The sequence below is a fragment of the Macrobrachium rosenbergii genome, chromosome 55 (genome assembly GCF_040412425.1).
Source record: "Macrobrachium rosenbergii isolate ZJJX-2024 chromosome 55, ASM4041242v1, whole genome shotgun sequence".
Taxonomy (NCBI): domain Eukaryota; kingdom Metazoa; phylum Arthropoda; class Malacostraca; order Decapoda; family Palaemonidae; genus Macrobrachium; species Macrobrachium rosenbergii.
In genome coordinates, this window is record NC_089795.1 from 58,960,192 (window position 1) to 58,981,982 (window position 21,791).

The 21,791-nt window shown below is 33.5% G+C and overlaps 1 protein-coding gene across 1 annotated transcript in view; it reads right to left on the bottom strand.

The window, feature by feature from the left end:
* Positions 1-21,791, bottom strand: part of LOC136835299 (endothelin-converting enzyme 1-like) — a 186,718-nt gene that overhangs the window by 160,615 nt on the left and 4,312 nt on the right. The window contains exon 2 of the mRNA XM_067098615.1: positions 3,112-3,273. Coding sequence (XP_066954716.1) covers positions 3,112-3,273 — 162 coding nt within the window. The remainder of the gene's footprint in view (positions 1-3,111; positions 3,274-21,791) is intronic.

Consider the following 21,791-nt stretch of genomic DNA (forward strand, 5'->3'; position numbering starts at 1 on the left):
ATAAACACATTTTACTAAGGAGAAAAATTACGATTAAAGAGGCCACGTAAATACCATGACAAAATTAAATAAAAAGCAATAAGTAAAAAAGAAAAACAATAATGAAATGCAAAACAGTACAGAAAAATATTTACAACGTGTTTTATACGATAAAGGATAATGTTATTTGATAACTTTTGCAAGAGTAAAACTACCTCAAATATTTTGTCATATTACTATTTCATAACTCTCTTTTTACTAATGAAAAGAACACAGAGGAATATGTTAATTACTTTTCCAACTAAGCTTCAATTGAAAGTTGAGCTGGGCTGCATACAACAGTTGTGTATGAAATAGAAGAGATGTGCACTGCCTAGGCTATGGAACATTCACTGATAAGGATTAGTGTTATAACTTCGAACTCCTTATACTTAGGATAATTGATATGGAGAGTGACACAGTGTATAAAATGATTATATTCCGAGTAGCTTTAATCTCAAAACGATCGCAAGCTTCTTAGAACTGAGATATCGCATGAAGACAAAAAATAATGCATTCTGTACGTACATACAAAAAACTGTTTCTCCTCACTGGCTATAAGGTTAAACATTGGAACATTAATTTTGTTAACCGAATAATAACTGCAGATTTGGATGCCAGTCAGATAAAAATTAACATTAATTTCCCATATAATTTAAAAATAGAATAGAAAAACTTTCTTTTCCTGAGTCCAGTTCAAATTATGTGAAAGGATGAAAACCTTTTTTGTGCAACGAATTCAATCTTTTCCTCTTCTGGCGCAGGGTTGAGTTCTAACCGGAAGAGGAGGGATGAATCGACACTATACCTAAAATCTAATATGAGCCCCTTGACATAAGTAATTGTTTGTTAGACTGCTATTGTGGGTCGCAGTTAGGGTGGCGTTTAGAGAAGAGAAAAAATCTAAACTGGAGGACCTCAACGAAGTAATCTTCAGAAGATTGGAGTGAAACTCATAGAATATTCATTAAATATTCTCCATGTCTTCTGCTTTAAATAGAAAAGAAATGAAACACAAAGGATTACAAAAAAGGGGGAGAGAAACATTAAGTGACAAACTGAAAAAAATGTTCTCTCTGAGTAATGTGTAAAGATATAAGCAACGTAGAAAGGGGAACAACACTTAAGTATCTGTGAATATTTCATATCCTTGATAGGAAGAAAATTATGAATCCAAACATTATTCAGTAATTCAAGAGAACAGAAAGCAACATGTAATACACAAACACATTATATATATTTATATAATATATATATATATATATATATATATATATATATATATATATATATATATATATATATACTGTATATATATATATATATATATATATATATATATATATATATATATATATATATATATATATATATATATATACTATACTAATATATATATATATATACAGTGTTTGTGTTATGTCTGTGTTACACGGTAGGTTACTGGCAGTCCACGCCAAGCAACTCATAGCTATTGTTATTTGGCAATAATAGGAAACAATTAAATAAATAGGAGAAACGTTAAATACAATGAAATAACTTAATTTTCTGGGGCTGCGAGGAAGAAAATTGTTCTGGTAAAATTGTTTGTTTATAGGGGCAGACCAAGAGAAAGTTGCTAGAAGTACTGCGAGCTGTTAAAATCCAAAGCCAACACTGAATTGCAGAACTAAAAGAAAAGAGGATAATTTTCACTCACAATTACAAAACTTCCAGATCCCTTATGAAATACATTTCGTGTAAAAGTTTGATTATTGTGAGTAACGGACGTTTAGCCAATGTTGGAGTCTGCAAAGGTAGGAAGTGCCAGTAAAATCCTATACTGCGATTATACTTCGTGTAATACATCCATCAATCTAACTATCTACCTAACTGCATCTATTTATCTATGTGAGTAGAACTTTTGGAAGATCGCACTCTTGCGCAATCACAGTACTGCAGAATTAAACCTTAAGAAAATTATTTTGATTCCTCAGCGTAAAATAAGCCACATCAAGGAAACAGATTTAAGCTGCCAACGGATATGGCATTGCTGAAAGTTATCGATGTAATCTACAAAAGCATAACAATACGAGAGCACAGAGCTTAAGTTTACTTCAGCTGAGAGGTAAACTGCATGAGGTGACAAGGAATTCCTCGCCAAGATAGCTTTTATTTAGAAGTACGAAATATTCTTAACTGTCTAAAACTAGCCAATAAATAATATTACTTCTTTTTTCGTCATTACCTGAATAAAAATATCGTAAACGAAGACAGCTCCCCCCCCCTCTCTCTCTCTCCTCATAGTGATCATCAGTATCTAAAATAACATGAAAATTTCGTATACTGTTAACAAAACGTTTTACAAGCACTTCTATTAATCATTATAGGTCCACTGAACACTAGTCTGAAGTTATAATTGTTTTCTATACAATTCTTCATCATCATCATCGCCTCTAACGCCGTGCGATGTAAAGACCTTTGTGAAACTGCATATCAATGTCTTTGCTGCGTTTTACCTTCCAAAAATCTCCACTCATCTCCGGCCTCCCGTCTCATAATTCTAGTACAAGTAGTTCTGTGTTGTCCAATTTTTTTGGTGCCCAGTGGAGCCCAGTTGACGCTATCATGAAATATTTTCTACAGTGCCGCCCGAGGGACATTTTCATCTGCTTTCATAATTATCTCATGTATATAAAGAACTGTAGCAATGTTCCTCATGGTACAACTTCTAACTGTATCCTACCATCTGACACCTAATCTTCTTGAAGTCTTATTTCAAAATCAGTTAAATTTTTTAGGTATTGTATTTACTGTTGTACCATGTTTCCTAATTAAACAATTCCCATTTACAAAAAAAAAACCTTAACAATGCAAACTTTTCTGTTCTTTTCACTTGTGCCTGTTTAAAAGGGAATCCTCTGTCACCTTTCCCACACATACACGCACACACATGGACAAAGACACACACATATGCACACACATATACATACATATATACAAGTAAATATATGTGTGTATGCATGTATGTATGCATGTATACATACAAAAGAAGCACAGAATATCTTATAAGGGTCTCAAATACAGCAAACAAGAAAGAGTGCCAAGACTCACATAGTTCGGTGATGATCTTTCGTTTGATGAGGTCGATGCCATTCTTCATGAAAGCCCGTGTGTCCATGCAAGACCAATAGAAGGTCTTGAGCTTCCATTCGAAACTGTTCACGTCCTCGGGCTCATCCATTGTGTCCAACAACTCACGCATTTCGGCAAGGGCTGCACCAACGACATGAAAAAGAGAAAAAAGAGAGCTCTGAGCAAACTTCCCTCCATGCAGTGAAGAGATAAAGGATTTGATCTGATTGTAAAACTTACATGAGGCGTTACTCCAACGCTCTTCGGCTTGATAATAAAATTGATGGTGTGTTCATGTAAAGAAACAAATATTCTGTTGGCGAAGCAAGAATGGGGTTATAAGAAAAACATCATTAAGTATGAACTTTCCGTCTTGTTTTGCCTAATATCCTGAAGAGTTTCTCTTCGAAGAGGATTTCTTAAAAAACACATAAGCCATAAGTTATTTTATATTCCAACAACACCAGCCATGGAGAAAATCTTGTACGTAAAAATCAGCGTAAATATACAAGACAATATATGCTTATATTAATATAGATATGAAGCTCTGAATATGAAAAGGACACATGGGTATTCGTACCAAAACTATCATAAATAGTCACGTATTACAAACTTAGCAACCAGTTTTCATGGTGGAGATGGGTTGATGTCGATTCTGAGTACAGAGCCTGTATTGGACAGGAATATGTACAGAATATTGGAAATCAACTCTTGATAGCCGGATGAATAAGTCTCTGTTACTCTGTATAAGGCACAAATGGCATAGGTTCGACTTCAGGCCGAGGCATATGGCACTTACATACAGTTTCCTTGGGTATTAGTTATTTCCTGTGCAAAGAGAAGTCGATGCTAAGGGGTACATAGCTGAATATTTCTGAATAAAAATACTTTATATAAATATATACATATATATATATATATATATATATATATGTATATATTTATATTATATATATATATATATATATATATATATATATATATATATATATATATATATATATAATTATGTATACACGTATATTTATTAAAAAGCAGATAGGCCTGAGGAGATAAAACAATTTTTAAATAAAACCAGATAGCCTTGAGGAGATAAATTTTTAAAATAAAAGTGGAAAGCCTTTTAAAAACATTTAGCCCTGAGGAGATATAAATATTCTTATTAAAAGTGAAAAGTCCGTATATGAAACACAACCATCTCTCATTAAAAAGTAAGAAATAGATAAAAATACTATATTTGGTTTTAGCATACAGAAGTACTATAAAAGGATATATTATAGGGTAAATGGTGTAAATACAAAATATGGAGTCTTAAAAAGCTGGAAAGATAAAACAAAAACGCTGAAACTATTAACTTTTTCAGCAAGTAAATTCACGAAAAGAAATAAAACACGAAAAAGAAGTAGAAACGTTTGGTAGTCCAAAAATCTATGAACACATTTTTTCTCGCTCTCAGTATCAACTACGATATATACACATTCGTACCCAAGAGCATGCACATGCAAATCACACAAACAGATGTATAAACGTACAAGAAATATATTCACAAAAGGCACATATTTTACAGAGAAGACGTGATGGCTGCTAATAATGAACCAAAGGTTTATGAGAAGGAAACTGATGAAAGCAATCAAGAAATGAAACTTGAAATTAATAAGAGATGCGGATTTCCAGGAAAATCTGGGGTAAAACGCAACCAGTAGACAAATCTGAGATAAAGAATGATGTTTCATAAAAGGGATTAATGTTCAGAAGATTTCACCAAAAGCAGTAATTATTTTGATGGAATCTGTATTCAAAATTAAACCATGGAATAATGAATAAAAAAGAAGAAAATTTTCGGTTGTAATATGCATTCAGATTTATGGAAAACCCTTAAGAAGTTTATCGTTAACGTCGATTTTTATGAGATATTGCTAGCTTGCAATGTGAACCAGATTCAGCTTACATGCTCTTGAAACTCAGTGTGAAGGTTCTATAAAGAATGTATACAGGAGTTTAACTGGTGCGTGCAAGAGTAACATTTAAAATGCAAAGAGTACAGCTTGATGATATGTATAGGGTAAAATAAGTGCTTACATTCTCCTGTACGTTTCCTTTCGTCTATGGAAAAAATCAGGAGACTTATAAGAAAGTTACTCCATGATTTTCAGATGTACGTTTGGCATCAAATGATGTGTTGAAGAATATAGGATTTGTTGTTAGTAAAGTGAGATCTATAAAAAGCTGCCATTACCCTTTAACAAAGGGAGGTCTAAACGAGTCCGGGAGGACGAAAGCATGGGGAGAACTCGACAACTTGAATGAAGGAAAGAAGGAAATGGTTATGAACAAAAAGGATAAGGTACATTGTGACTATATGGATAAGACAAGTTATCAATGCTCAACAGACTTGACGAAATTGGTGCCTTTTGGAATAAAACATCTTAAGTTGAGAGAGAGAGAGAGAGAGAGAGAGAGAGAGAGAGAGAGAGAGAGAGAGAGAGAGAGAGAGAGAGAGAGAGAGAGAGAGAGAGAGCCTACTGGATTGAAGACAGGGTCGCTGAATTAATGCATAGCTCTTAATTCAGTCCAGCAGAGAGGGAAACGAAATAAAATATCCCAAAACAAGAGCCATATTAGATTAGAACACTTTGGCATAGATTCTCTCTTCAAGACCAGTCAGATACAATTAAACAATAAATATCAACAAACGGAAAGACTGCCAGGGGGACTGTTTGGCAGATATAAAATGGGCATATGATCTGAAATAAATTTTTATCGTTGGGGCTCTCATGGTAGGTAAGTGCTGGACTGGTGCCCACCTGAATCCAGATTGGAAAGATAGCGGAGGGAAGAATTTTTTCAATCTATTTCCAAAATTTAAATTTAAGGATTTCAGAGAAAAATATATTAAAAAACGGTATGGAATCGGGAAGTTAAGAAATCACTGCATTAGGCGCCCTCTATTTCTGCATACTCACATATGTGCATGCGTACTGTACATACTGTACATGCACAATTCATACAAACACACTCATCACACACACACACACACACACACACACACACATATATATATATATATATATATATATATATATATATATATATATATATATATATAACCACAATGGTCTCTTATCTTTTAGATTTCATGGCAATTTTGGGATGTACGTTTTACAGCAAGCCTTGAATCAGATTGAGAAATAAATGAAGATGCTCTTTACTTTTATGGTAGGAAGCAACTGAATCACAGTAGTAAGAGTAAGATTATCACCTAAACTTAGCTTCCTATGCTATAACTATGCCTTATCAATCTGCATGAAAAAAATATCTTTGCAAGAACATTCCGTATGACGCGATTACAAACCCATCTTTTGAAAGGAAGAAAAATAAATGTCACAGGCATTACGACATACAAAGATAGCACAAAGATAGCCATAAAACGGAAGGGGATGTTGTGAAGGATTAAGCAAACCGGCCGAATCCCGTGTTAGCAATTTACCCACTATAATTTGAAGATCATGAAGTCTATTGTGTGCAGTCCGTCAATTAAAAATGAGTAGCTTCATAATTTTCAAAACGATTTACATGCTCTAGCAACATCTGGTAACTTCTTGAGTGTATCAGGGGGAAACTGTCCTCATTAGTACTGCATCAGTAGCCAATCAATGCTAATTGCAAGTATACATACTAAAAATAGTTTTTTTTTTAAGAAGCACTTAAAGGTCAAACGCATTTTGAGATCGAAGCACAGAAATTCTACCACACTGAAGATGACATTTTATTTTAACTGAGATCACCAGTTAATTATTTTGCATGAAAACTTCTGATTGCTTTCACAATATTTTGTAGGCTTTCTTTTTAAAAGAGACTCACTCATAAACTCCTTAGGGGTCTCTTATAATAATACTAAGAGTAATGTTTAGAGCAATAATATTTCTATTATTATAACAGCATTAATGTTTAGAGCAATAATATTTCTATTATTATAACAGCATCCAGTAATAATAACTTTGTACCTTTTACATCAGTCTTATGTCTTTAGAACCAGTTCTTTTAAGCAGGGCAATTTCTTTTATCAATCATAAAAGACAGTGAAAAATCAAATAAAACTATCAATGTGCAATTGCAATGTCATTTCATCTTGTCAGACAATTTCACTTCATTTGCAAATGAATAAAATACAGGAAAGAAAACTGTAACTAAACATCTATTAGGAATTAATTCTTTATCATCTGAGAAGTATATAAAACCAACTTAAATAAGAAGGAAACAGCTAAAATTGCTTGCAAACGGGAGCTGAATTCTTCTAGTGAAGGAGAATTTAAAAATAATAAACAACCACCATAACATTCACAAAACAATGTATAAATAAATTGTCATACTTACACCACAGCCTATATCTTATATATTAAAAATACTATTAATTCATTATTTATTATTTATGGGGTAACTTCAAAAGCAGAGTAGGACAATAGCCCAAATGCATTCCTGTCAGGGATTAGTTTCTCTCGCCACTGTCCTGCCTATATATAGTGTGCTGAAGGAAGTTGCCGTGGTCCCACAAGTCTATTCAACGTTTTACTAACTGTAGGCTTTGGTACAAACCCTATTGCATGATAATACACTAATTTCTTGCTGGGCCTCAAAGATTCTTAAACCACCTTCGCATGATGATTTTGTGTTAACTTTTATGGATGTTTCCACATCACTGCTTGTCAAAATTGACCTCAAACTTTCGATGTGGAGCATATCAACTCATTTTGAAGGCAAATGAATCATTTCTAGATACGCGTTCCTTAATGGCGAGGTGACATAGTTCTGAAACCTTGAAATAAATTATTTCCAAAATTTATTTAATCGTTTTATGACTATTCCTTCACATCAGCCACAAAAGTAAGTCCACGACCAAAATCCTCATGGTTAAATCCTCCTACGACGTCAGAGTGGCAGAAGGATGGATTTCCGCGAATGACTCGCTTAAAAAGGCACCTGACATCATAATAACCAGACGGGGGCAGCGCAGGCCTGCAGCTTACGTAGAAAAACACTGAAGATGGATAAAAAAATTGATCTCGATCCCTCACCGTCGAGATACATTCTCAAACGTGCATTTAAAAGGAACTTGCTTTACCTCACTCAAAATCCCTTTAGTCATCAATCCTGAGAAATGACCAAGCGGAATGGTCATGAATTTTTGGTACGATGTTTGTTTCTTTGACTTTTCCCGTCTTCAATATGATCTGCTCCGAGTCTATGAGGATTTTTTGCCCGTCAACTTGATCTACAATGAGTCCCTCCGTGATTTTGCAGTCGTTCTTTAAACTAAACGAAATTCTAAGTAATATGTAAAATTTGTGCCTACTTATGCGGTTGTGGCCATATCAGTTGGCTTTCAATTTAATATAATGGATTTCCTTCAGTCTCATCGTACTTCTGTCACATTATTCGCTAGGATAGTCTCAGTATGGAAAATCTTGCTTTGGGGTCTCGAAAGGGAAAATTAATTGTATCTTTCTTTTGGAATACTTCTTATTCTCCACGTGAAACGGCTAAGGTCATTAGATGTTTTTTTTTTTATATTATTCATTATTTACAAGTGTATAGCTACATACTTGTTTGCACGTGTACAACACGTAGATAAAAGAGCAAATACAGAAATGCATTAGCGTATATAAGAACGTACATATATCTTAAAAATGTACACATAAATACATAAACTAACGAAAAATTGCTCTCAATTTTAAAAATCCATCTAATTTCCTAAACGCAGACTTTCATAAGGTGAAAAGATTCTGTGGTGCTGTATCCAAGTGTTTTATGAATAACATTAACAAATTGTGTAAAAACATTTCGATGTTGATATAAATCTTAAAAAAAACACACACTCACAAACAGGTAGATCAAGACATCTGCTACTAAATAAATGGATGCATTTATGAAATCCCTTGCGATCATAAAAACACGAGGTACATCCGTCAACGAGTTTGCAATACGATTAAACCAACACAAATACATTGTATGAGTCTGAAAATCATTCGACAGCTTCTCACAATTCAAGTAAGAGTGTAGTCATGTCATTAATTGGAAAAGTTGTAAAGAAATTTTTACAGAAATTATGTACACAGCATTTTTTTTAGAACTATATTGCCATAAAGAAAAACTGTAAAGGACTACATAACAGCAGCGCAGTTATGTAAGGTTTTTTGAATTCCTCTTCACTAACATTTTTAGATAACTGCCAGTTAATTAGATTACTTGCTAGATTTGTTTTAATTCACAGGACCACGAAGGGTGCAATAAACAGCAAATACATACATGCATACATATACATTCGAGTGTACAACACCAGCCTATAGACCTGTATTTCCTGGACACTCAAAAGCATATTCGTACAGTACATACAAATCCGTGTATAATTACACGTAAGCTAATTCAAATACATTCATACATACAAGCTACCATGTTTGTTTGTCTGTCACAGAGAGAGAGAGAGAGAGAGAGAGAGAGAGAGAGAGAGAGAGAGAGAGAGCCTGACACCAGACCACAGAAAAATTACTGTCAACTACGACGGGAGGGCTCATGACCAAAAAAAATATACTGACAGTATAAAACTTGTTCCAACGTCCACCTTACATTTCACCGGCTTTCGATGTCTCTGCAAACTCCACTCAAAAAATATTTGACGGTGAGATATAGAAGGAAAATGGGCTCGAACACAAAATTTGGACAGACCATTTGGTCGATATACAATATTCTCTTAACTTTCAAACAGCAATTGGCAATAATATTAACCTATGACACAAAAACAACTCACACATTAAAATTTCAAAAACTGCAATACACACACACATAATATATATATATATATATAGATATATATATATATATATATATATATATATATATATATATATATATATATATATATCTTACAAAATAAGATTTGTTACTACTAAGGCCGAGTAATAAATACACAAGTGAATTAGGATCTGAAATGAATATTAATCAAAGTTCTTACTTTAATGACCCTATGTATATAAATACATACATACATACATATATATATATATATATATATATATATATATATATATATATATATATATATATATATATATATATATATATATAATTTTTGGTATATTATTCTCAAACAGATATTAAGAGTCCTTTTTTGAAAATTTTGCATGGATTTATCGCTGTTGTGTCCTTAGTAGCATATAATTGAGACAAAGTTTTTCCAAAGGTCACGGGACAATTAACCTTGGGAGCTGGCAATTACTTTCACCAAAAATACATATATTTTTCCCCTTGACCTGTTCTCAAAGGGAAAGTTCAGTTCAAAGGTTGACGTATTTTTTTCTGATTTTGATAAAGCTTGCCAAGCATGAACCGTTGGATTTGAGGATCGTTTTCTCAAGTATTTTTCCTTTTGAGCTGTTCTGCAACGTCAATCAGAGTTGCATTTTTTCACGCTTCTGATGAAACTTGGGACGGACGTAACTCGACGATGGGACACTCATATTATAATGAACTTGATTATCCAGATGGGTTCCTCCAAATAAATTTTGCAACTAATGTTACCTTTACTCTACTTAATTTTCTCAATGTTTTTTAAGCAATAGAGTTATTGATGGAGCCCAGCCATATCGAGCTCTGGGGTATTTATTGCTTTTATAATTCACTTGTTGCATACATATTGGTGTAGAAAATAAGTCGGCTCAAATATGCAGACGACGATTCCTTTACTGCAAGTATTCACTGCGCAAATGTATAAGTTTAAGTTAAACGTACGAGAAACATGAGATGAATTAGCAAACGGGATGTAACACCTAACCGCTTCAAAACTCAAATTACAGTGATCAGCCAAAATCACGCTGTTCTTACTCTCTGTGACCCGCTAAAGAACAGCTTGCACTGATGATGCTGAATATTTGGCAGTAGCCCTTATTATTTATTTATTTATTTGTTTTTTTGCTATAAAACTTGGTACTGTTCTGAAGCCTTCTTGTATTGACAGAGATCATTTTATTCATCTCAATGCTCCACATATTTAAGTTCTAGCACTATTAGGAAAATGTCCTGTTTTAAAATGGGCAATTGTTTGTGTCCTTACCTTTTAGAGAAGCCCATCACTAGAAAATGTGGCATTTAGCCGTTTGCATGCTACTCGTTTTGTTTTGCAAAACATCAGTATCAACTTCCTGCTGAGGTGCCAATTTGCCTCAGTACTAGGTACCATATGCATTTCCTTTTCTTCCTGTTAAAGTGTGAAGCAGTATGAGGCGCGGTATTATTAATGTCAGTGCTATTAAATATAATAGGACCATCTACTACTACCTCTGGCGAGCATACCCGAGTGGTTTGGCCTTTCTCACTTGCATTGTTATTCCTCTCTCTCTCTCTCTCTCTCTCTCTCTCTCTCTCTCTCTCTCTCTCTCTCTCTCTCTCTCACACACACACACACATATACATATATACATGCATGTATGAATATATATATATATATATATATATATATATATATATATATGCATGTGTCTGTGCGCTTAAATAATCTTCTGGTCACGCCTTCCAGATGATCATCCAAAAAGAGTGAAGAATTCGGGAAGTTAAGAAGCTTTTGTAGTTATTACAATTATATATATATATATATATATATATATATATATATATATATATATAGATATATATGATGTATATATTTATGTATTTATATGCATATATATACACATATACATACACACAGACATATACATATATATATTTATATATTTGTACATATATATACATACACACAAACACACACATTATATATATATATATATATATATATATATATATATATATATATATATATATATATATTCCTGATTCTGGTGAAATTGTTTTATTGGTTGCAGGAAGCTTCAAGTAAATGAAAGTAAATAGACAGAGATATTTAGACGAAATATTAACATGCCAATGACGGCTGTTTGCATTTTTATAGACTCGTACCTCATCAGAGAAGAGATGTTTTTTAGTAAAAACAATAATTAAAAATAATAATTCCCAAAATCTATATTTCTTGACAATATACTTCAAAGATAAAATCTGACGTTTATCTTTAAATATTTCCCCGCATCCACGCAGGAAATATAAGGTATGTGATACCTGGAATATCGAAGTCAATTGACCTTCTTGGAGCAGAGGCCAAGGGAGAGGGAGATGGAGGGAGATGGAGGGTGAGGACGAAGGCTGGTGGACAAAAGCAATGCAGAGACTGAGGGAATACAGGGAAAAGTTGGGGGATATGAAAGCAAGTTTGAATAACATCTGACGAAGTGTCATCTCTCTCAAAATGATATATGCAAATGATCCTCTACCGCTTTCCATTCACATGAGAGGAGATCGCAGGACGATATGCAGACAGAGGGCGACAGATAGAATGTGGAAGGATACGCAGAGATACGGAAAGGAAGGCAAGGAATCGAGGAAAACGAAGGAATAAGGAAAAAGGAAGACACACTGCTGGTCTGTATATCCTCTTGAGTGTATGTATATATGTGCGCCGGGAATTATATGCCCGATTCCCTATTGATATTGGAGAGATTAATGGATGTATCTTTCGCACGATCCTTTTGTGAATTGCGCTACATGTGGATACGGGAGGAAAACAGACTCATTCCTCTTACATTTATAGGTCGCCAGCGCAGAGGGCCAGGCAAGAGCGTTAGAGCGAGGAGAACTCTTCAAGATAAACGAGACAATGCCAATAATCCAAAAAATAACTTGTGTCGTTCCATGCTTTATGAAATCGATGCGTCAGTAGTGTGAAAAGAAAAGAGAGAAAAATTTTCAAGAAGCTTCCTGTAAAATTTAATAGTTATATAAAGCTATTGCTTATATACACACATATCCATACCAAATGCACTATAGAATGCGATCGCCCATTTATACATATAATATATGGTTAGTATACATATAATATAGATATATGTATATATAAGTATATTAATAAATATACATACATACACACACACACACACACACACACACACACACACACACACATATATATATATATATATATATATATATATATATATATATATGTTATATATATATATATATATATATATATATTCAAACATCTCTGACGACCATAATCTGCCATAAAGTTACGAAAATTAAATACTCAGAAGAATTCATTTTAACCCCTAAACCTTTAAGTGAAACAAAATATATCTGAGGATTCGGCTCGCCTGCACCTTCCGTTGGAATACTGCTGCTACTCTTAAAATTCAAGAGCGAAAAACTTTCATCTTGAACAGGATCCATGACAGTGTCTGGACCGCGGTATTTGGTCAAATTGTATTTCGGATTTAGTTGATGATGCACACATTAACCAGATTCAGCTGAATACATGTCTGTATCACATCAGAAAGTACTTGCAGTTGACAATTATTGACTGAATATAGATGGCTATGTTACATGCTGCTAAGCTTCGTTTGTCTTTTCATAATACGTTTGCTGCAATAGTGAAATCAAATTATTTGAATAAACAACCTCTTCATATTATTATCTAAAAAGCACGGGAAGACCTCTGATGTCTAAAATTAACTTGACCTGTCGCTATAGCCAGAGCTCAGTCTGTGAATGTGTGCACTGTTACGTGGGTAAGAGTCAAACATTTTTTTTTGTAATGCTAGTGTCAAGTTTATTGTAAAACATGTAAATTCTAATTAGTAACATGTCAAGCTGATTTATTTACCTTGGTTCCATTAGCACCAGGCTTGACAATACCGTAAGCTAGCAAGTTCCACACAAATCGTTGTTTTCCTGAGGATTCTTCCCACGTATTTCTTTTCTTCATAGTGTCATCTTGCCATAAAATGCAAGCATATTACATAAATAACAGCGTGCTCTTCTCCTTTGTATGAGGTGACCTCTTTCATCTAGGTAGATTAGATTGATTAGATTGATTTACTATCCGTGATGCTGGCCATCTACACCATGCAGATAATATCTGCAGTCCGGCTTAACTGTTATTGAGTCCTTTCTTGCAATTCCTTAACCACTTGATGATGAAGTCATGAATTATTTAAATCTCGCTCATTCATAAAAAAGTCTGTTGGAGTTCAGATCATTTACAAGAGCTGAAAAGACACATCATATATATATATATATATATATATATATATATATATATATATATATATAAATATATATATATATATATATATATATATATATATATATATATATATATATATATATATATATATGTGAACTATTCTTCTAAAGGATCTGAACTTCACAGATTTTTTCTGCAAGAGCAAGATTTCAATAATTCACGGCTTGTCACATAGTTGAATGCACCATAAGGGATTCTTAAAATATGACAGAGAACTAAGAAATTTTTTTTTTAAGTTCATCTGAAAATTTTAAAGCTTTTTCCAAATCGGCGTAAATAATAGACGTAACAGATGAGACTAATCGTACTGGACTTTAAATTTATGTAGCATATTCCTAAACTGAAGCTGGCAGCGACCAATTACAAAAGTTTTAGCAATAAATATTTAGTTTGTGAACTATGCTGCTTAGAAACAAATCTTACCTCATGTTACATTCTGCTTTTCCCACATGCTTGCTGATATTTTCTATACGTTTCTGGTTTCTTTACTAACTGAACTAAACCGCAATCACTGCATTTTTGAACGAAGTTGTGCTGACTTCTAATTCTTTGCGAGCCTTAAAATATTTAGCAACTCGTTTACAAAAATGAAAATATTCTCCATAAAAAATTCTTGACGAGTCTTAAAATATTTAATAACTAGTTTATAAAAATGGAAATATTCTCCATAAAAAACACATAAATGAGTTAGATTTAAATGCTAAAAAAAAACTAAGTAAAATTTAAATTTCCTTCTGACGAATTGCGACTTGAAATCATTGTTGTTAAGCTTACAAGAAGTATAATAATATAAAAATGGATTTTACTTACAGCCTCGAACTTTCATTAGCCCTGAAGTTGAAGCCATATCTGAACTAGCATACTGTAAATTTCACAAGTCCAAGAGTTGAAATAATAAGACTACCTATTTCTCCGTCTACGCACCCGTACAAAGTTTATATTTTGTTGGGTGAAAATATTATGACTTTATATTATAGTAAAGTTTTAGGCCCTCAAACTACTTCATTTTCGTTTAGAGACCTCCCATACAGTACACTGGTAAATATTCCTCTAAAGAAATTGGTGCTCTAATTTCATCCCGATAATACATATTAAAAGTTCACCTCCTCTGACATTGTTCAGAATAATGCGATCCAATTATGGTTCTGCATATTTTGTTTACCATCTCAATATGGTTCACGTCAAGATCATTCATTAGAACGCTGACCAATCCATTACCACAGCTTGGGGTCCACTTTCACTTTGCATCGATGTAGTCTCCCTTCTTTTCTGGAATCATGTATAAGATCGCCATGTCGCTAGCGCACAGGAGCGGTGCCCCCTTTCCCAGGTGGCATTATAATACCAGACTAGTCATTGCTTTCCTTAAATTATCATATATATACTTTGTGATCGTCAACAATGTACAAATTGTTCTATTTAGTAACTTCATTTATACCTATCGCCCAGCTTTGGATCCCTTTCCTTCTTTGGTTTTTCTTTACTCTTATATCTTTCAATCATTACATCAGCCAAAAACATTGGAGAAATGTAATGATTTCACCTATGTCTGGGATCGATGACACTTGACACACATATCCATTAGGTGATCTCGAGATTTTTAGTTATCGGAAAGACTGATTAGAAGTTGAAGGTCAGAAGTCAAGCTCACATAATTTTTCAGTGGTTTAAATACTTCGTAGAAGACTTTATATATGAAGCATCCTTTAAATTTTTATGAAAATCAAGAGTAATTTCACAGAAAGTACGTTGACAGCTTCCCCTCTAAATGGTCAATGTTACACTAAAGACAGATTAAATTCTTCATAGCCAGCTATACAATTGTGGTAACTTTTTTTCTTGATAAATTCTCTAATAAAAGTCGGTCATATCAAGTTTGGCCTTAAAACGTCCAGTTTGAAGGCCACGGGTCAAGTTAGAATTCACAACTTATATACGCTCATACAGAGCAAAAAAGTTATTTATTAGCTGTAAAACATCCTTGGGAGAGGAATGTTGTGTTATACGTGGCTTAAATGTTTGTTTTGGACTCAAACCTAACTCCCCATACATACCCTCTATATATATGTATATATAAATATATATACATATATTATATATATAGTATATATATATATATATATATATATATATATATATATATATATATATATATATATATATATATATATATATATATATATATATATATATATATATATAAAATTACCTATGCTTTTTTCCCGTATTTATAGTATGAGAATGTCAGCCCTACATCCTGCCTCAGGCATCTTGAAAGTATTTTAACAAGGCTTATGTGCAGACAGCATCTCACTTTTCTTGTTAGTTACTAAGTACTGGCCAGACCCAACTTTGCTTCATTTCGCTAATCGAACGACCAGCGTTATGACAAATACTATATAATTATCGAGGCGTGCACATGCGCATTACCAACACTCTCGCTCGTCCTTTTTATCGTTATAGCCATTTCTTTGTGTATGAAGTGTTAATCATGTTATGACGCAATCTTAAATATATGTGTGAATGTAAATGTGGTATAAATTTGGAAGAACGCTCACAGCATATGAATGGCTATTTACTGTAGTTTTTATAAAAAAAAAGATTCTAAATTGAAAATGTGTAAAATATTGAATCTAGCAAATCATGTTTTAATAATATTTCAGAGGAGCAATAAAGAAAGCTAAAAGAAAAATATTTCTGATGCTCGTGAAAATTCAAGTAATGGGTGTTTTCTAACAGGCTCCAATAACAAACAAAATCGTAGCGCAATCGAAACTGTATAAAGAAACTGAACTGCATCGTTGACCCAGCGGTTAATGTCAGGGACCTGTTAAAGTACCGCAGGCACAAAACGGAGTCCAAAAATTGTCAATAAACATACAAAAAATACTGCCAAAAAAAAACTTTGTTTTTATTTCTATTTTTCAGTTCCTTAAATGTCACCCATTCAAAAATTTAAACTACACATCTTTAACGTATATTGCAGGACATGTAGACAAACTCATACAGTTATATCTTATAATTCATAACACCTGAATCACAACCGGAGGGGCAGTTATTCATTCTTTAAGCAAGCACTTACCGTAATTTCATCACAGTTGAATTTCTACACTCACGTATGTTCGCATGCTTCTATAAATGTTATACCTGCTTATAAGCATGCTTAGAGAGGAGAGGTTACTAAGTTGATACATGTTGAAGGAATCGATGAACAATGAATCAGCATTATGTAGAAACACGATAACGGGATTCAGTTGCAATTGGCCACTCAAGCAGAAAACATCCTTTCAAGTGTATCCCTTGTATTTTACTTAGTATTCCTATCTTGGAATGCGTTATGGTTATTTTTATCCCTTTTATTTCTAATGCACCTTTTCCCCTCATGTCTCTGTTATTTCATATTCAAACTCCATATTCCTTGAAAACTATTCTGCTGGTAACATGAAATCTGTAAACAAGTTACATCTAAAGACATTTTTGAGTATATACAGTAAGTCTTACTGTAATATCAGTCAGAGAATCGTACACGCATATATATACTTAGAGAAAACAACTAACACATGATTTAAAAAAAAAATTGATCTTAATTTCAGCCATGCATATGATAAGGACTTAATACGATTTATACCCAGATTCAAAGTTGCTAGTATTTTACTGTCGACGCATACGAGCGCTTAGGACGATTAATGCAGAACACGAGGAGCCTTCCAAATGGAAACAACTTGATATTGAGGAAAAAAAGAAACAACGACAACAAATCACGCGCTTACAGAAACATACAACTTAGGGGAACAATCGCATTCGTATCTGCAGACAGACCTCTACTACATTTCCGAACTCTACTAAATTGTTTTAAAAGCATATTCCTTAAAAAAAAAGTTCTTGTAAAAAGTTACTGTCTTTGAAGACAAGTTTAGAAGAAAAATGAATCCGAGTAGTCATGGGTGAACTTGAGGGAGAGAACTAATGCATAAACGAGATACTAAGAATCCCAGTTTCGACTTGATTCTGCATTGAATGCATACATGGACAGAGCGAGAGAGAGAGAGAGAGAGAGAGAGAGAGAGAGAGAGAGAGAGAGAGAGAGAGAGAGAGAGAGAGAGAGAGAGAATGTGGAGTAAGGTCTGTCTATTGATCTTTCAATAATCCATAAATAATTTTGTAATTGTGTCTAGGACCTAAACGAACTTCTTCGGGTGGAAAGAAGGGTTGCGACTCGGCTTCATTTCTCCCGTTTCTTCTCCCCCGCCCCCTCAGTCCCTCCTTTTTTTCTCAATAAAGCTCTACTTATCTTGTGTTTCTCTCATTTCTTGCTCCTATACACTGGAACTGGTGTTGCACAGGAAAATGCAAGAGGTAATCTCTGAAAAATACCTTCGAGGGTTTGACTGCCTAGCGATGTTACAAATGTCACCTCTTTTCTTAACACCCTTATTTTTAAGGATTTCTCCGGCGCATTTTAATCATCTTTTCGTACTAATGTTTGATTATACTAAGGAATGTATCTTCATGATATAATTTAAAGAAATAAAACAGGATTTTGACTTCCACTGATACGTGCTTGTGCGAAATACTGATAAAATCTTTTAATTACAAGTTCTAATGCAATTGCTTTGCTTTAAATCAAATATTTAACTAAAAATAATTATGTTAGTAAAAAAATAATTTTCATTGTTTTTGTAAGGTATTAAAGAATTTTTCCAAAAATATTTTTTCTGGCACACGAATTCTTCGATAGCGTATATTGTGATTTTTTTTTTTCATAAAAAGACTTCTACAAATAAAAATCAGATCACGACGCATTGTCAAGAAACAGTTTAGTACACTTTAATAGCCTTTTTAAGTGTACATCAGTGGAATTTGTGTACAGATGACCAAATTTTCTTATGAAATGAAATATATCAAATAATAAACAGAATTTCTAACACCACTATTTAAGAAGACTAAATATTAGTACCTAGCTCATAGTTCAAGCCATACCTCATATATAAATGAAGCCGGTTTTTGCAATACTAAAAGTGTTGCTGAATGTTTTATGTAGCACATTTTTCACTGTCACAAACCTACATCAACACAAAGTGAAAACATAAAAATATAACAATGAAAAATTATTTCCTGTTACCACTGAAGACTAACGTGGCTAATGTCTTTCCACAGCAAAATATGGACTAGGTACAGAAATACATGGGGCTTAACACGACGCGTTATAAATAACTTGCTTTCACTCAGGCTAGAAGTGACTGAAAAAGACAAGATGACAACTCTTAATAAGAAGTACTAAAACCAACTTCGAAAAAATAGGGAGCAGAATTTGACAACAAAGGCAGAAAAATCTGAGTGGGGAGAGGAAAAAACAAAGAAAACCACAGCGGTCCCTATTCGACTCGATTCCATTTCCTGGTCAGCACTCGACTCAGCATCCAAAGTAGCGTTTGCAGCCATCAAGGGCCTTTTAGGCCAGACGATGACAAAATGAACTTCACATTCAAATGTCTTCAACAGAAATTCCTTTCCCTAAAACTTTACTCAGAGGCCGTTGGACAGAAAATATGATTCCACTTCTTTTTTGTCATCGGGCGGTGACTCCAAGATACCATTCACACCACCCGTCCTTATTTTCTCGGCTGATTCCGAAAAAAGAAGGAAATAGTTTCTGTCTTATACGTGGAAATTCAATATGCCCACTAAGACCCGAAATCAAACGATTTCCAAACTTAAATAATGGTAAACATGAAAAATACTGACGGCCAATATTTGGTATTTTCATTCTTTTTCCTCTTTTTGGTTTATTAAAACTTCTCAAATTAGACATCAGACTGCATAATCAAACTCGATTATCAAAGAACCTTTGTGGTATAAGAAGAACGGTAAGGGTGAGGAATATGGAGATATGTAAAAGCAGTAGAGGAGTTATGTGCATGGGAAAGAACAGAAGACGATTGGCAAGAAAGAGGGGTCTGTAACTCGGAATTGTTGGAATGAAGGAAAAGGTTGTGTAGATTATGTGTAAGAAAGGTGAGGCCTCAATATCGAGAAAGCAAGAGAGTTCATGCAAGACAAAGATGACTGGCTCAGTAAATGTAAGAAGATTCGATGTCCTACTGATGAACTTTCTGTGTAGATGTACGATAATGCCTGTACTGAAGAAACATTCTTCACAGGGGGTCCCAATTCGTGTTATGGGAGACGGCTTAATGCTAAACACTTATACACACACACACACATATATATAATATACATACAACCTGATATTAATTTCTAACATAAACATAAGAAAGATTGAGTAGTCAGCACCTGAATGTATGAACCAAAATAACAAGCAAAAACTCCCGGGAGAGAGCCTTTAAATGGGAAAATGAACCAAATATCAAAAAATGAAAAAAAAAAATCGTTCCTGAGAGATATAAAGTCTTTTAAGAAAAATAAGAACCTTTCCCTCTGAATCCCAAAAGATGAAACTACAAATTCGGAACTTTTTCATATTCCCAAGTTTCTGGCGATATTTTTTGGCATGGGGTAAAAAACTTTCCTAATTTCTTAAAGCAAAAGGTGCCATTGAAACTTCTTCTGCAGAGACCAGACTCTAAAGATATCATGGACCTAGATTAATAGCTATAAAAATTTTGTTTCTTAAAGGAAGGACTGAAATTCCAGCGTGTGTATACATATGTTATATATTATATATATATATATATATATATATATATATATATATATATATATATATATACAAATACATACATACATACGTACATGCATACATACACACATATTTTTTATATGTATATTTATACATATACATAAACTTAATAGACTACTATGAAACATCACATGGGGGAGCAGTTGTGACGATATCCGCATAACATATATTTAATAACCATGTATGTATATTACATATATTTGTGTATGAATGCTGTAACTAAAAACTGAATGCGAGAAATGAACTTCATTTCTTAAGCAGGATTTGAACTTGTGTCTCCAAAGTTGTAAGCACCGACCCAACTGCGAGAGAAATGTAGACCTACACACACACACACACACACACGCAAACATACTTGTAATATTTAAAATATAAATAAACTGGAACAATATAAACTGACATTATCATGTGAGTTGGGGAAAATATATCGTTATAAAAACGAAAATGAAAGTAAAATTAAGCTCTAGCCTCTGTGTAAATGATACGTTCTTCGTGACAAGTTTTATTTTTCTCCTACCAACCAGTGAATTTCTAGAGTGTAGCTCTACGAAATGATCGCAGTGCCATTAACTCTTGAATTCATGTCCAGAATTCCGTCAATGGGCGGAGCCACTATGCCCAAGTTAGCCGAGTTCAGAGATAATACTTGAAGAGAATAAATTATGAATAAAGAGACAGAAGTTTGGGTAAAAAATCTTATCATAAAGTTTCCGACAGCTCTTCGTAACAGTAATCTTCAGCCTTCGAAAAGCATTTCTGATCAAAGCTAACAGATTTACGTGATATTAAATGAAA